The sequence below is a fragment of the Martes martes genome (assembly GCF_963455335.1).
Source record: "Martes martes genome assembly, chromosome: 5".
NCBI classification, from domain to species: Eukaryota; Metazoa; Chordata; class Mammalia; order Carnivora; family Mustelidae; genus Martes; species Martes martes.
Window position 1 is genome coordinate 47,376,499 of NC_137892.1, and position 17,380 is coordinate 47,393,878.

The following is a 17,380-nucleotide window of genomic DNA, read 5'->3' on the forward strand; positions in this document are numbered from 1 at the left end:
CTCTTCCTGTTAAAATCTCAATGTAGATTTAACACACACACCTTACAAAATGGGGACCTCTGCATACACATTATTTTGTCATTTTTAAATACCTATCCTATAATCTTTTAAGAGCATGCTCTCATGGCTAAATCAATGTTTCTTGACCTTTACAAATTCACGCTTTCCTCCCAATTTCCCTCCCACACAGCTGCAAGGCCTTTTCACTTCTGTTTCTTCCCACCAGGAAAGACTTTGTGCAGATAACTTCCTGTGGGTAGGATTGGGAACAAAAAGCTTATAGAACTTCCTTTTATTTATTTTTTTCAGATTATATAAACTCATTCCTAGAGCTGATCTAACATATCAGAGGACAGGAGAATTAAAAACAGAATTTTTATCTTTTTTGTAGTATCCCATTATATAAATGCAAATTATATTAAGGTCTTCAAAACATGATTAGATGCCCACTCTTATCCATAAACATTGGTTGTCATCTCTGATAATTTCCTCAGGACAAACACACCTGATTAGAATTTCTGGGTCAAAGGGTGTACATGTTTGGTTTTTTATTTTTTTTAAAGATTTTATTATTTGACAGACAGATCACAAGTAGGCAGAGAAAGAGAGGGAAGCAGGCTCCCTGCTGAGTAGAGAGCCCAATCCCAGAGGCTTTAATCCACTGAGCCACCCAGGCGCCCCAAAGGATATACATGTTTTAATGATTTTGGTACTCATTGACAAGTCACTGTTTAGAAAGATTGTATCATTTTATTTTTCCAACAGTGTGTATGTGAAAGCACAAGTTTCCTTACCAAAGTTACTTTGGTCATCTTTTAAATGTTTGCTATTGATAGGGGAAAATGGTATCTCAACTTTATATGCCTTCATTTCATTAGCAATGAAGCTCAGTATCTTTTATTCTTTGGTCATTTGTTATCTGTGATTGCTCGTTTATGACCTTGATTTTTTTTTTTTTAATGGCCTTAGTTTGGAGAAGCTACTAATGCTTGGTTAGTTTGACATTTACCTTTTATTTATATCTAATTTTTATTGCAGTGAAGTTAGTATATATACAGTTATATTTGTCCATACTTTTCTTTAAGATGTTTTCCTTTGCTTTCATGCTCAGGAAAATATTTACAATCTCAAATTTGATAAACATTTATTTATATGTCTTTTATTATGCTTCCTTTACCATATTTAAGTTTAAATTCCCCTGGAATTTTAGTGTATGATGTTAAAGAGGGATTTAACAGTATATTTAACAGTATTTTGTTCCTCATATTGCTTACCCAATAGTCCACTTCTTGATACAGAGGAAAAAAATCTAACTGCTGCACACTGTGTATCCACAGCTTTCTATTTGTCCTTGTTTTTGCTTTCTGGTGGTAAGAACACTTCAGACGTCAAGTCAGGTGTTATGTTTACATGATAGAGGAAGTGGTCAAATTTGTAAGTTACTGTTACCCTTCCTAATAAAGAAGGTTATCCTAGAAGAATATCTATATTCTTTAGAGAGAGAACAAAACATTCTCCTCATGTCATATTCAGTAGACGAGGTTCTTAAGAGCAGAAAAGTAGAACACCTTAGCCTCTGCCACAGGTGGAAAAACCCTGGAGTTGCTAAGTCTTTGTTCTGGAGAGTCCGATAGAGGCCTAAGAGCCCTGGGGCCACCTGTGGAGTTGTAGTTTGTCCTGGTGTCTCAGCTAGGAGATGGCCACAGTGGCTAAGAAAGACAGACCTAGCAAGGTTTGTACCAAGAAGTTACCTCTTTAGAGGGGCTGGGAAGATGTCAGGTAAGAGAAGAGCGAATCCAGTGACTCAGTCAGAAACAGGGACGTTGGCAGCTCTGGCCCAGCAGTAGAGATGTGTTCAGAATGTGAGTTCATTTGTAACAGCAAGGCAATAGACAGGGGGCAGAGTTTATGAACACAAGGGAAGATGGCGTCAGCAGATCCTTGAATTTGGATGCAAGGAAAAATAACCTAAGCACCCAAAAGTGTGAGGAACAAATGACTTCAAGTTCTAGGCATATCACTAGCTATGTGACCTTAGGCAAATTAATCTCCAGCTGAGGGCTTAATTTACCATCTAGAAAATGGAGGGGTCAGATCAGACCACTTTTTTCAAACTTCGTCGCTTTATAAGATTCTCTGATGTGACATTGAAGATATCAGCGAATAAAGGTCATCCAACATGAATTGTTGAGTTTGGTGGAGAAAAGTACCGAGTAGAAGAAAATAAGGTTCACTGAAGGCAAGCAATTTCATGCAGGTGGTTAAACAGTCTTACAATATGTATGATTTGAGGATATAAGCTGTTAGTTCCAGGGAGCTGTTGAGAAAAATCCTTAAAATTTTAAGTCTTCTCTACTGAACACTTATCAGATGCATGTAAATATAACTAGCCAGGCCTAAGCGATCCTTGTCTAGTGACCAGAATAATAGAAACACCCATCTCATGAACAGATGTAATATTAATTTCGTATAAGAACTGAAAATTTAAAATTGTAACCTCTGATTTCTAAAATTTCAAACATTTTTCTGTGCAAGGAGAAAATGAGCTAAGAATGATCTAGCCTCATTAACTTCAGTTAATTTTTAATAAGTCATTTTTAAAGCAGGAGCTTCATGGATTGCTCTGAAATAACATGGATGATTTTCCAGCAGTTCATGAGCTTCTTTGAAACTAGATGCAGAATTGCTTGTGTGCATGACATTTTTCTGAAGGAATGGTCTATAGGGTCTATTGGATTCTCACACTGTTTAAATTTAAGAGAGATTAAGAATCTGTGATCTCTCTGGTACATATGATAAGAATTTAGTTCCTTTCTTTTTGATTTGAGCATCAGTAAGATAGATATAATCTAGCTTACATTTCATATACTTCATGCCAAAGCACAGAGAAATTCTTGAAGTGTCTGTTCTCAAATAGACGTTTTCTGAACACTATTCAACTGTCTATATGGAGATGAGTATTCCAGAAACTCTCAAAGTCAGTTTTTCTAAAAGTGTCCCTAGATAATGAAGACTGGGAGAAATCATTTAACCAGGTGCTGCTCAAGGAACAACTATGGAGACTGAAGAACTATGGTGGGCTAAATTCATCACGAATAACAATATTCAGGATTTGTCAGGTTCTTCCTATGGGCTGGACACTGTGCTAACCTCTCTGTGTACAACACTAATTCAAATCCTTACAACAGCCCTGTGAAAAGGGTATTATTATTATTATTGTTATTAATTTTTATTTTTTTATTAACATATAATGTATTATTAGTGCCAGGGGTACAGGTCTGTGAATTGCCAGGTTTACACACTTCACAGCACTCACCATAGCACATACCCTCCTCAATGTCCATAACCCCTCCACCCTCTCCCTACCCCCCTCCCCCATGAAAAGGATATTATTAGTTGCATTTTATAAAAGAAGAAATTGAGGCTAGAGAGGTTGAAGAATGTAACCAAGATCCCACAAAGAGATGCAAGTTCAGGTCTGTGTAACCTCAAACCTGAGCCGTGAGCTACTGTCCCTCATTGCCTCCCACAGTCCTGCAAGGGGGAGGAGATGCTGAAGGGCAGTCTATCATCCCCCCAGAGAAAGGGGCCTTAAGAAGATCGATGCTGATCAAGGACTGCCATAACTCGTGTGCTCCTGAGTTTCTCATAAACGGTTCTTTGTCACAAGCAGATTACTTATTATGCTACATTAAAGAAGACATAGCTGGAATGCAGGAGAATGGGAAGAGGAGAAGGAAGGAGAAAGAATGGTTCCTGGCTCAAATGTGTATAGAGGAATACTTTCCCTTCCTGGAGGAGTGAGTCTGAATACTAGCATAATCAATCCCCTTAGGAGTTTAATTAGTAGACAGACTCCCAAATCCAGTGCCAGCCACTCAGATTCACAAGTACCTGGTATGTGGCCTAGGAATCCCCGTTTTTAACAAGTATCCCAGCCAGTTTTAATACTGGTAGTACTGTTACTAAATTTCAAGAAACAACTGCTGTAAAAAGGTTTTTCTATCATCTCATCCAGCTGTGGTTGGTAAGATGCTCGATAGGGTACTTAATAGGCATATTATATATATTTATAGATATATATAATGAGAGACAGGAATTCCTTGAACTAGTGACTCTGGCACCATTATTATTAAGCGGTCAGTATACTTAAGAAAGATAGCAGGCAATGACCATAGTCTTATTGTACAGATGAACCAATTTTCTGTTTTCATGAAAGGCTAGAGGAAGGGAAATAGAATTTCAATGCTGCATAAAACCTTTGGATAAAGCACATCAAAGAAATCCTTGACTCAGAGTTGTGCAATGTTGGCAAGTCTCCAGTTTAGAAAATCTTTAATATCTAGGCTTACTTACAGGTGTTTAGAGGCTGAACCAGGTAGCCTGTAAGATTTTTCACATTAGAATTTTGTCTCCAGATTACTTTACCCACACTAATTAGAAGCAATGCTTAATTTCAATGTTTAATTCCATAACCCTTATTTTCTATAAACATATCCTTGATTAGCAAGCTAATGCAGTTTTAAAAAATTTAATTATTGTGGATGCTGTTGAGCACTAATTAACAAAGGAAGGCTGTCAGGAATGAGATGCACTATTGTTAGCAGCTCCTTTTCATTTCTGAAATGCAATCACACAAATGAAGAATAACTCTGTTAAGGAAAACAAGCTTAATTTTCCTAATTGCATGACAATGACACTCCCTTGAATATTTTGCAAAGAATAGGTAAAAGAAAAAAAAATAATAAAACCTGCAACTAAATATAAAGTAAATGTTCTTCAATAGAAAGTCTGTGCTTTGTGTTTGATTTTTATAACTCTGCCTTCCTTATACCACTCTAGTACAATTCCTCTTCCCAACTTCCATATACACAACTGCTCGCACTGATGGTCCAAATGGGAAACTGATGTGTTTCCCATTGACCACACATTGATAAGAGGCATTTACCTAAAACTTCCTTTAAAAACTGGAAGGAAGCAAGAATTCCAATAAAATGCTTCATAGAACAGAATTAGTTTCTGCATTAAGAAAATAGCCATTTCTGCTCAGCTAGTTAATTATTCCTTAATGTGGGCTGGCCAACATGGAAACACAATCTAAATGAGGTATTTATGATATTGGGCAAATAGAAATCTCGATTGTAAAGAATTCTGAAGATTATCATACTCAACCCCTCATCTTACAGAGGAGTCACCTCAGGCCAAGGGAAATGAAGTGACTTGCTTAAGATCACATAGGTCTTTGGTAGGATATGGTTTGCTGTGCTTTCTTTACTCCCTATTCCGGCCTCATGATTTGAAATCACTTCTAATTGTCTGAATTGGTTATATGCCTATATGCTTTCTTCCAACTCCCATCATTTTAGCTGACATAGAATTGGCTAGACGGTTTTTTGAAATATAAATATAAAAATCATGCTCCATCCACAGATGTTTTGACACAATAGGTTTAGGATGGGATTTAGGAATTTTCACTATTTACAAGTTTAACAGGTAATTATGATGCAAGCTATCTGGGACTCTTAAGTCTGACCTCTAGTCTCTATGCACTCTATCTGTCACTCCCCAGAGTTAACTGTTATGTTTGTCAGGGGCTGAGATGGAAGAGAGAGAGAACTAGCCTGCCAAGTATCAGAAGAGCTGATTAAAGTAATAAATCAGAAATCAAAGAATTAAGCCTTTGTTAACTACAATGTTTTAAGCAAGAGTCAAAAATCAAAGATAATGCTGACGTCCCCCACCCCATTCCATTCTCCCCCATGGAAGAGTGTACAGTTGAAGGGGAGGTTGAAATAGTGCAGACATGGGGGTCATGTCACTGTTGAGGGAACCTCAATCGAAAGCCCTCCTAGTTGTATTTACTCTGGAGTGGGGTGGGGCAAGAGTGAAGAATGAGAGGAAGGTACAGGGAGGGTACTGAGTCAGAGTGGGTAAAAGTGTCTTCAAGGTCTCTTCCTCCTTTCCCCATAAAGAGGCCTTGGGCAAAGGCAGACACCTGAAGAAAACCTCTGCCCACCACCTTAGATAAGGTGACCTAGAAATGAAGGCACCAGGGGTGGGAATATAAATATGTGAAGAGCTTGACTGGGTAGGGGGCCTAAGTCCTTGATGACAACTCCGTCCACAGACTACAGTGCATGGGCTGTGCACCCAGGCTAGCATGGGGAGAGCAGTTTCCCCAGAAAGCCTCCCAGGTCTTTGTCACGCTTCTGAAGAGATCCGAAAATCATATGTGGGATTTTAACCAGGAACCAGACTCCTCAATGTTTAAGAAGGTATACACTGCCTCCTTTTTGTCAACAGGGGATTGCTTAACCAGCACATTTTGGGATCTGGGGAAAGATAGCAAATTGAGCCAGATTCCCCTGATGGTTGTTACACAACTTAGTGCTAAGATGGAAAACCTAAAGACTACACACTTGGGTATTTATTTATTAAATAATACTGGATTGGCTTGATAGAAACAACATAAGTCTCAAAGCTAAGGAAAAACTTGTGATCTTGAAAGAATCTAATGACAAATAGTAATAAGTTTTAAAATTATTGGGGCCACCTAACACTCAGGCATATTCAGTCATTCAACCAACCAATGTTTAATTCAGCATACACCCTGGGCCTGGCATTCTTCTGAATGGTACACACTGGAGAACTGGATAGATAAAAATCCCAGCCCTTCTTACAGCTAATTCTAGAAGGAGAGACGGATGTTACTAATATATGAAACATACGAGTTGCACAGTAAGTTGGATGGTGGTAAATACTATAAAAGAAAAAAAAGAACCAGGATAAGGGAGCTCAGGAGTTTGTGAGGAGAGCTGAAATTTTAAATAGAGTGATCTGGGAAGGGTGCATCTTCATTTTAACAGATTCAACATTCCCATGGTTCTCTGATGTATCTCATATTGCTGATAAATTAATCTTACCAAGATTTCTGATTATACCATTTCTTGTTCAAAAATCCTTGATTCCCCATTGCCCAAGGGATACAGTGTCATCTCCTTTTCCTGGCGTGCAAGGTCCTCACCATTGGGCTCAGTACTCTCTCACCTTTTCTCTGCTCCCACCAACCAGACTACCTACCCACTGTACTCCAGTCACATTCTACACTTTCCCCCTTGTAGGTTTTGTTCTCTTGCCCCATCCCTTTTCCATCTCTCCACTCCCTGACATTCTATCCAATCTTCAAAGTTCAGACGGAACACTTCCTTCCAGCAAAGCTTTCCCAGATCTTCCATCCCCAGAATTCTTCCTCCTCTCAATTCCTGTAATATATGACACCATGAACACAGCAGTCAGCAGATACATTAGAGTTATGCAAAGACTTAGTTCCTTTGCTGGATTGTAAGCTTTCTAAAGACAAGAAAGAACCACCTCCTTCAATATCTCCAAAGTATTCGGTGTAGTACCTTGCAAGAGTGATCTCAAGTAGCTAAGAGTTTCTTGACAATTTGTTTAAATTTTTAATTACTGGAATTAGTTGTAGTCTACATTAGAACTACATTAAAATGTTGTTGACATACAGTCTTATATGAGTTTCATGTATAAAATATAGTGATTCGACAGTTCCATGTATTACTCAGTGCTCAAGATAAGTATACTCTTAATTTTTATATATAAGGAAAAGAGGCAAAAGGATTTAAGGATAGGTAACCAGACTGTGTCTTTAAAATCTGAGTCTTCCTAAGAAAAATTCAAGGCCTCATCTGTGGGTACATAATGTTGAAAGTGCCAAGGCTGTTAACAGATAGCAGAAGACTGAAGACATAAAGGAAGTGTTGGCACTTAAAATTTTTGTTCACTTAAATTTAAGTAATTAAAAATCAGGGGCCAAATCCCACATTTCTACTATACTGAAGACCAAATTTTACTCATAGTAGGAGCTTAACTTAGATGGGAGAAGTTTTCAGTATTTTAAATTCTGAATGAAAAGACATTCCAAAAGAAATACATACCAGAATTATACAAGTACACTTGCAAAAGGCACTTTATAATCTGTAAATAGAAGATGCTTGTGTTTAACACTTAATTTTACAAGGAAACTTTTTTTGTCCCTGAAAAATATTCTGGGTCACTTCCCCTCCAGTCCAAATCTCACCTGGCGAGACATGCAGCACTTGGTTGTCTGGACCTCTGAGTATGACCCACTGGCCAATAACCCTGGATGGAAAAAGAACGGAGCAGGCTTGATGGTGAATAGTCGATTTGGATTTGGGTTGCTAAATGCCAAAGCTCTGGTGGATTTAGCTGATCCCAGGACCTGGACCAGTGTGCCTGAGAAGAAAGAGTGTGTGGTAAAGGATAACAACTTTGAGCCCAGGTGAGTGTTTCCAGGATTTTTAAAGAAATGTGTACCCATGGCAATATTTGATTATAATGTTTGTCATTGTCTATTTTTTTTTCTTACCTACCCTTCTGAAGTGGATGGAGATAGCATTTGCCACAGTTCCCTGTGGGTCCATGGGAATCACTGAGAGATATGAAATCTGCAAATCATGTTAGCATATTGCCCTTTTCCATTTCCTGGCCTACCTATATTCAGGTTAAGATGTATCATTGTTTTATATATCACTAAGAAAAATCACTGCCAATTAAACTGTTACCAATGATCAGTTTGAAGATTGATTCCAAATTCAAAGATATGAAGGTAATTTTTTCAAAAAATGCATCTTAGAATTGACTAAATGCAATACTTGCCGACCAGCGTTATCCCAAATCTATTTCCAGAAGATCCTCACTTTGTGCCACAGTACTATGTGATTCATGATTTCTCTTCTATGAGATATCCTCTACCATACTGCTTTTATAGAGACTATATCCAGCCTACCAGATCTGGCCACAGAAGCAGAATCTCGAGTGACTGTTTTGTTGATTCCTTCAAGGCAACCATGATTTTACTAAAGACCCACTCACACAAAATGCCTGAGGGTGGGAGCCCTGGGGTACATTCATTACAGAGATAGTATCATTTCTGAAGAGGGTCGATTAGAGCAGTAATGGACCACTTTTTGATGGGTTCAAGACAAACCTGCCATTCGACCCCACAGCAAAAAGTATTGCAGTCTTGCATCTGTGTTCCTTAACACCTTCTTTTCTATTCTATCTTATTGTGGTAAGAACACTTAACATGTGATCTACCTTCTTTAATCTTTAAGTGTACAACACATTACTGTTGATTCTAAGTACAGCTGTTATAAAGCTGATCTCTAGAACTTAATCATCTTGCTTAACTAAAATTTTATGTCCATTGATTAGTAACTCTATTTTCCCCTTCCCCCACACAACCACAATTTCACTTTTTGAATCTACAAATTTGACTATATGAGATGCCTCATGTATGTGGAACTATGCAGTATATCGCTCTCTGTGGCTTGTTTATTTCACTTAGCTTAATGTCTTCAAGGTTTATCCATATTGCTGCACATTGCAGAATATCCTTTTTTTTTTAAAGCTTATATTCCATTGTGTGTATATACCACATCTTCTCTATCCTTTCATCTGTTAATAGACACATCTTAGCTATTATGAATGGTGTTGCAATGAACACGAGATCCTAAGATCCTGTTTTCAATTATTTTGGATAAATGTCCGGAAGTGGGATTGTTGGATCTCTTTTTAATTTTTTTGAGAAGCCTCTATACTGTTTTCCATAGTGGCTGTACCACTTTGCTTTCCCACTGATTGTGCAAGGGTTCAAATTTCTCCACATCTTCTCCAACACTTGCTGTCTTTTGTCTTTTTTGGTAACAGCCATCCTGATAGGTGTTTGGATTTGCATTTTCCTGATGATTAGTGAAGTGGAAAATTTTTTTTCCATGTCAGCCTTTGGTATGTCTTTTTTAGAGAAATATCTATTTAAGTAGTTGGCTCACTTTTTAGGCAGGTTATTAATTTTTTTTTTTTTTTTTTTGCTATTGAGCTGTAGGAGTTCTTTATGCAGTTTATAAATTAACCCTTTACCAGATATATGGTTTGCAATATTTTCTCCTGATTTGTAGGTTGTCTTCTCATTTGGTTGATGGTCTTCTTTGATATGCAGAAGATTTTTAGCTTCATGTATTCCCAATTGTTTTGGTTGCCTGTGCTTTTGGCATCTTAACCATGAAATCACTGCCAAGACAAATGTCATGAAGCTTCTTCCCTATGTTTTCTTCTATACTTACAATTTCAGGTCTTGTGTATAAGTTTTTACTCCATTTTGAGTTGATTTTTGTATGGCATTAGATATGTGTCCAGTTTCATAATTTTGCATGTGGATATCCAGTTTTCCCAGCACCCTTGGCTGAAGAGACTCCTCTTTCCCCATTGAGTATTCTTGGCATCCTTGTTGAAGATTAGTTGACCATATACGCATGGGTTTAAACTCTAAGTTCTCTATTTTGTTACATTGGTCTATATGTTTGTCTTTATGCCAGTACTATACTGTTTTGATTATTGTAGTTTTCAAATATATTTTCAAATGAGAAATTGTAATGCCTCCAGTTTTGTTCTTCTCCAGGGTTGTTTTGGCTATTAGTAGTCTTTTGTGAACCATAAAAAGTATAGAATTTTTTTTATTTCTGTAATAACCTTAGCATTTTTATACTTTATATTTTATTTATAGTTACGTCTGAATTGGGTTCTACTCATTAACAGGGAGAACTTAGCTGAGTAGCTAATCAAGACTAATGTGTATATATTTGCCTAAAATGCAAAGAAGAAATGATGTACTTTATTCAGTGATTTAAAAAAAAAATGTATTTAGAGCCCTGAAAGGTAATGGAGAAGTTATCATTGAAATTCCAACAAGAGCTTGTGAAGGACAAGAAAATGCCATCAAGTCCCTGGAACATGTGCAATTTGAAGCAACGATTGAATATTCCCGAAGAGGAGACCTTCATGTTACACTCACTTCTGCTGCTGGTAAACCTTTTAAAAATATCTCGTTTATTCTAAAGCATTTGTTAAAATTTTTAAGAGTATATTGAATGATTTTAAATCCATGGTTTTCTTTTTATTTATATTACTGAGTTTCCCAATAGATGTTTTTCAGGGCTTAAAAAAGTATGCCTATTTTTCATTTTCCTTGGCATCAGAACTCTGCCTACTCATTCCCCCTTGTCCTTCGATAAGCAGAGAATGAGGTCTATTCAAATAATATCAACTAATCTTTCTGGAATTACATATTTTAAAAATGTTCTCATTTTCATCATTCATTTAATATCATTCATTTCTCTTAGGTAACACATTAGTGAAAGTTACTCTGATAGTTAATAATGCTGACAGATATATTAGACACATCCTAGGAATCAACTGAAAAATTAGGAATTCTGATTCACGAAAGAGGACTGAGAAAACTAACAAATATTCCATGATGATATTGTAAAGGCTATATGATATTATACACAGGCAATTACCCTTCCCTGAGAAAGTACTAACTCAGATGAGATCATGGATGAGGAAGAGCTTGTGAACCATGAACTATAATCCAACCAGGAAATGCTTCTTAATCCTCTTTCATGTTTTAGTAGGATTCACCTAACTAAATTTGATTGCTATAGGCTATGTATGAGGAAGGATGAGCTCTCTTTATCATCTCCTTCCAGGATATAAACTTCCTAGAGGTTTGGACTGGACTCTGTTAATTCTGGAGTATGCTTTCTAGATATATTGAAGTTGGCCTGAAGTATGGGTGGGATGTTTTCTCATTGGTGGCCCTAGTATTAACTTGACCGTTTCATTTTGAGATATATAGAGAGAGCTTAAATTTGAAAACTTAGATTTAACAATTAGTACTAATACTAGACAGGAAATTATTAAGTTGATATAGCTTTATTTTTTTAGGTCTACACTAAAATGTATTTTAGATCTTTGACTCTATAGTTTATAAATGTAGTTCTATGGGTTCTCCTTATTCAAATAAACCTTTATCAATATATTCATTCAATATTTTACCAAAATATTTATTGAGAACTTACTATATGCCAGGCAATATGCTAACTGCTATGGATAAAAACATTTTTTTAATGAATGTCTCTATCCTGCTCTTATACAAAAAGGGAAAGTTGGGGGGCTAATCTCTCCCATTTTTCATTTTCATGAAAATGTTAGAGTTTATCCTATTTTCAGAGTTGTTAGGACATTCATTAACTGATGTTTGCTGTATGAAAATAGGGACCAGCACTGTACTGTTGGCTGAAAGAGAGCGGGATACATCTCCTAATGGCTTTAAGAATTGGGACTTCATGTCTGTTCACACGTGGGGAGAGAATCCCGTAGGCACCTGGACTTTGCGAATTACTGACATGGTAAGTATAAATGAAAAGAGAGAGGACCGCAGGCTCACTTTCAAACATTTTGAAGTCCTTTAATTTTCGTATCATCATTCATCAAGGCTGTAAGGAACTCTGGTCACTCCCTAGTAAAGTAAGGAAAAGGTGTAGTGTTTCAATCTCTGCCCACTTAGCTCTATAGATTGGTTGGATCGATTGACTAAATAAATAAATAAGACATATTATAAGAAAGAAAAGAAGATACATTGGTTAGTAATATTACAGTGACAAATCCAAGTGTTCCAAAGTCAGAACGCAGCCAGGCCCATGACATGCTCAGCCACCAGAATCACCTGTACTAACAAAGATAGTGAAATGCTACAAAAGCTTTGCTATGACATTCTGCTGGGGTCACACGAAGAAATTCTTACCAATATTTACTGCAGTGCTATTTACTTGTTGGACAAGATATCTTATTCAATATGACGTCTTTGTTTTGTTTTGTTTCAGTTCTGAAACAAGCTGAAAAGCATTTCTCATTTCTCTTTCACTCTGTTTACTAACACTCTTTGATATATTTCTAAAATTGTAACTCACAGTGACAAAAATAGAGTAAGGAGTGTCTGAACAAAAAGCCAAAAACATCTGAATTATCTACCTTTGCATCATTTCTCCAGCATTTTTAACAGCCTGAGCACATTAATGAATAGGGCTCTGGTCTGACCTTTCCGAAGAGAGAAATGTTACAAGTATCAGCACTAGATTTCAAAATCTAGATAACTATTTAAAAAGAATTGATTTTAAATTTCTGAAGATCTCAATTTAATTAATACAAATTCTATAGTCATTGTTCCTTTTTTTATTTGAGAGTACCTTTCTCCTAAAGACTGCTAAAATTGTAATTCAGAACCAGAATTTGTAAAATTCCTGCTTCCTTAGGGAGAGCAAGAAAATATTCTTAGGAGGTGGTCCTATTCTTGAACTTGACCTCTGTTCTTTAACTCAGTTTTTTTTAAAGTTAATTAATTTATTTTATACAGAATGAGTGAGCAGGAGCAGGAGGGGCAGTGGGAGAGGAAGAGGGAATCTCAAGCCGACTTCTCACTGAGCATGGAGCCCATTACGGGGCTTCATCTCATCACCCTGAGATCATGACCTGAGTCAAAATCAAGAGTCAGACGGTTAACTGACTGCCACCGAGGTGCCCCAACCCGATTTTTAAGAAAATATGTTTATCAAGATGAGACTATTTTATATCAAGTCTATAAAATCTGACTTTACACTTGTAGACTTTTTTTTTTAGATATTTTACATTTCAGCATATTATTTTTAGCATAATTGTTGAGCTTCTGAAAATCATTACTGTTTCCATAAATATACAGTTTTTAAGGGCTGGTTAATACTGAAGGCTATTCATAATGCTTGGTAGAGCCTTTTTTCCTCCCCACTGGAATGTTTCTACAAGTTGATAATTATTAAATATAATGCTATTTATAGAAGGTAAAGTCAACTTTCCAAGAACAGAATAGAAAAGAACATTCATGTAAAGAGTTCTGCCTTTTTAATCAAATGAAGCAAATAATCATGCTTTAAATCCTTAAACCTATAAAATGCCATTTTTTTTCTTTTTTTTTTTTTATAAGCAAAGGTTTTAAGATTTTATTTATTTATTTGTCAGAGAGAGAGAGAGAGAGAGTGAGCACTGGCAGACAGAGGCAGAGGGAGACAGAGGGAGAAGCAGGCTCCCTGCCGAGCAAGGAGCCCGATGTGGGACTCGATCCCAGGACGCTGGGATCATGACCTGAGCCGAAGGCAGCTGCTTAACCAACTGAGCCACCCAGGCGTCCCTAAAATGCCATTTTTCACCGCAACAGTGAATCCAGTGACTTGCTTCTTTGTACATAGCGCTCTACCCATGGAACGTTCTGAATTTTTAAATTAGATTTGATAGTTATTTCTAAGGAGTTTGATGTTTCTTAGAACACATCCTAAAATTATGTGTATGCTTATTCCTTAGTCTGGAAGAATGCAAAATGAAGGAAGAATTGTCAACTGGAAACTGATTTTGCATGGGACCTCTTTTCAGCCAGAACACATGAAACAGCCTCGTGTGTACACTTCCTACAATACCGTTCAGAACGACAGAAGAGGAGTGGAGAAGATGGTGGATGCAGGGGAGGTCTGTGTGGCTCTGTTCCTGAGGGTTCTTGGCACACTCTTCTTTGAACCCTAGTAAAAATGTAGTGAGGGGAGCTAGATCTAACTTTCAGGCAGGGAGTAAGTCAAACATGGGTGGGGAGGGTAGGGAAGGGAGTGCTAAATCATTTTCCATAAAGGTCTAATATTTCTTATGTTTATTCTTTTGTCCAGAATTTAGAAATTAAAATTGCTGAATTCAAAATTATGAAATCCTCTGACATGACTTTTCTCCATTTATGACATAACAAATTGTAAAGACAGCTCTCTTTATGCACAATCACACATGCCTAACATCTGTATTACACTTAGTTTTTAAGTTTTTGATTTGTTGTTTGTTTGTTTGTTTGACACCGTGCCATTTCATCAGTGATCCCTCTAACCTAGAGAAGGTAGGCATTAGTATGTTCATTTTCCAATGTTCATTTGGAAAATGTTCATTTTCCAAAAAGATAAACAAGGCTCAACTAACCAAGTCTTGTAGGCTTCTCTTTACTAATTCCTTAGCTGACATTTCTTGGCAGCTCCAAGGGAAGCTACTGAATCACAATTTCTCTAAGAAAATTTCATAGGATAGCTAGTCAGTCATTCCCATTCCTGTCAGTGTCAGCTCACTGAGGTTGCTGACTTCTCCCTTATCAGACAGAGGGCAAGCACCCCATTTTCTTTATCTCTTAATCGCCCAGCATCTAGCACAGAGCCTCAGAGGTAAGAAGTAGGTTATCAGAATTCCCAGAATGAGTTTTCCTGACGTCTGACTCAGTGATGGGTATTTTGGAAGATACAAAGACATAATATTTAAGAAACTTAAAAACTAGCTGTGTGAGGTCCTCAGCTCAGATTCTGCCTCCATTTATATTCTGCAAAGTAGCTTCCCCCACCGCTCCACTCTCCCCCCCTCCACCCTTTCTAAGGACCTTCTCTTCACAATCCCAGAGGCAAGCTGACTTTGTAGGTATTTCTCCCTCCAAGATTCCTTAAGGGCTATTAATAAGACATAGTAGTTGTGAAAATGTTGAGATACTTCCACAATGGTTGACAAAGAGCTTCTTCTTTGCTCTATCCAGTTCTGCCCTAGCCGGTCCATCACCCTGGTCTCTCCCAAGACCCCTTTTTAGAACTCAGGGGCTGAAAGAGTAGCTCCTGACAGAACAAGGGGCCTCCAAGAAACTTCTTCCACAGGCAGCATTGTTAGTACCTTCTCTGGGACTTATTAAATATTTTAATATCATCCCAAAACATGGGCAGGGAGGAAAGGGAGTAGGAATGGTCAACTATTTACTTTCCATAAGATGAAGCTATATTATTTAAAATTTTTTTTCCTTTCATCCAAAATTTATAAATTTAAATTAACAAATTCAAGTTTATCAAATACCCTAAAATGAATTCTACTACAGCAGGCTGACAAATGAAGGAGAGCAACACATACATCATCTCATTCAGTCTTCAAAACCACCAGACATTAAAGTATTCTTGGTCCCATTGGTTCAGAGAGATGAAACAGGTGTCAGGGGTATATCAGTAAGCACAAAATTAAGACTGATTCCTGAGTTAGTATGTTTCTAAGCCTTATCCTCTCTCTGCTTCTCCCATGGTCTCCCATGGAGTAGGCAGTAGGCATGGGCTACATCTGGTTTGCTTCGCTCTAAAGAGGACTTTCCTTCCTTTTGTCGGTGGCATTCTTTGTTTTAGGAGCAGCCCACGCAGGAGAACCTGAAAAAGAACCTCCTTGCATCAAAAAGCCCCAACAGCGGCAGTTCAGGGGGCAGAAGGGATGAGCTGGTGGAGGCAGCCCCATCGGAGGCTATGCTGAGACTCCTACAAAGTGCTTTCAGCAAAAACTCACCCCCAAAGCAATCACCAAAGAAGTCTAAAAGTGCAAAGCTCCACATCCCTTATGAAAATTTCTATGAAGCCCTGGAAAAGCTGAACAAGCCTTCCCAGCTTAAAGACTCTGAGGACAGTCTATATAATGACTACGTTGATGTTTTCTATAACACGAAACCTTATAAGCACAGAGATGACCGGCTGCTGCAAGCTCTGGTGGACATTCTGAGGGAAGAAAATTGACATCGGTGTGTGGTCCTGAGTTGGAAATATTCATGCTTCCTCCTTCCCCTTAGATTTTTGCCTGTGTCTGAAGTGGTTGTTTTTGCCATTGGTTCTTATGCTTATAATATCCTTTGGTGGTACTTTTGCTTTTGCTTCCCAAACTAGACATGTAAAAGAGATGAGCTCAGGTTGAAAATCCCACTTCCTGAATTGATCATGGCTCCTTCAAAACATATCTTCCCTGCGTGCACAAGTGAAATGTTGTGTTCTTTCTGGAGCCACAGTTCACTTCACTTATGGTCCTCACACCACACTAGAATGACTCCTTGAGCCCTCCCATTTCACTTCTCAAAAGAAAAGGCATCCCCTGGACTAGAGATTAATTTGAAGACATAATCTGCAAAGAATGAGAGCAAAGAAAACTGCTCTTATAACTTGTCCCTTGTCTTTGCCACATGGTTCTTTGAACTGTGATGCCCAAGAGGGTTTAGAAAATTTCTAAGTGAAAGAGTTCACAATCAGACCCACACACTTGGCTTTTCTACCTCCTAGTACTACGCATTCAGGGAGTGGTCATTTGGCCATTTTGGGAAGAAGGAGAGTCATTGAGATCCAGAAACAGTCCTCGAAATCTGTGTTACCCAGTTTGAGCAGTTTTAGACCATTTTTCTTTGCTTAGTGAGCCGTGTAGAGGGCTCTGTGACTCTAAAGGTGTCCAGGACCTGTGTGTGCTCTGTCCCCTTATGGAGGTTTCCCCTTATGAAGGTTTTTGTTACCTATTTCCTTTCTCAGCCATAAGCTGCATACTGAGAGAACTAATCCATATTACTTTCTTAGAATAAAACTTACACTTGGGACTTGGCAAATTCCTAGTCATATTTTTT

The 17,380-nt window shown here is 37.7% G+C and overlaps 1 protein-coding gene across 2 annotated transcripts in view; it reads left to right on the forward strand.

The window, feature by feature from the left end:
* PCSK1 (proprotein convertase subtilisin/kexin type 1) overlaps window positions 1-16,514 on the forward strand; it is a gene marked incomplete at both ends in the record, with an annotated part of 39,184 nt that extends 22,670 nt beyond the window's left edge. The window contains 5 exons of one of the 2 annotated variants that reach the window (XM_080803805.1): window positions 8,084-8,317; window positions 10,742-10,899; window positions 12,151-12,284; window positions 14,266-14,433; window positions 16,143-16,514. In XM_080803805.1, the coding sequence (XP_080659931.1) occupies window positions 8,084-8,317; window positions 10,742-10,899; window positions 12,151-12,284; window positions 14,266-14,433; window positions 16,143-16,514 (1,066 nt within the window). Of the gene's footprint in view, window positions 1-8,083; window positions 8,318-10,741; window positions 10,900-12,150; window positions 12,285-14,265; window positions 14,434-16,136 lie in introns of both variants that reach the window. The other variant, XM_080803804.1, reaches the window with a different exon arrangement.
* Between the last annotated feature and the right edge of the window lie 866 nt (window positions 16,515-17,380).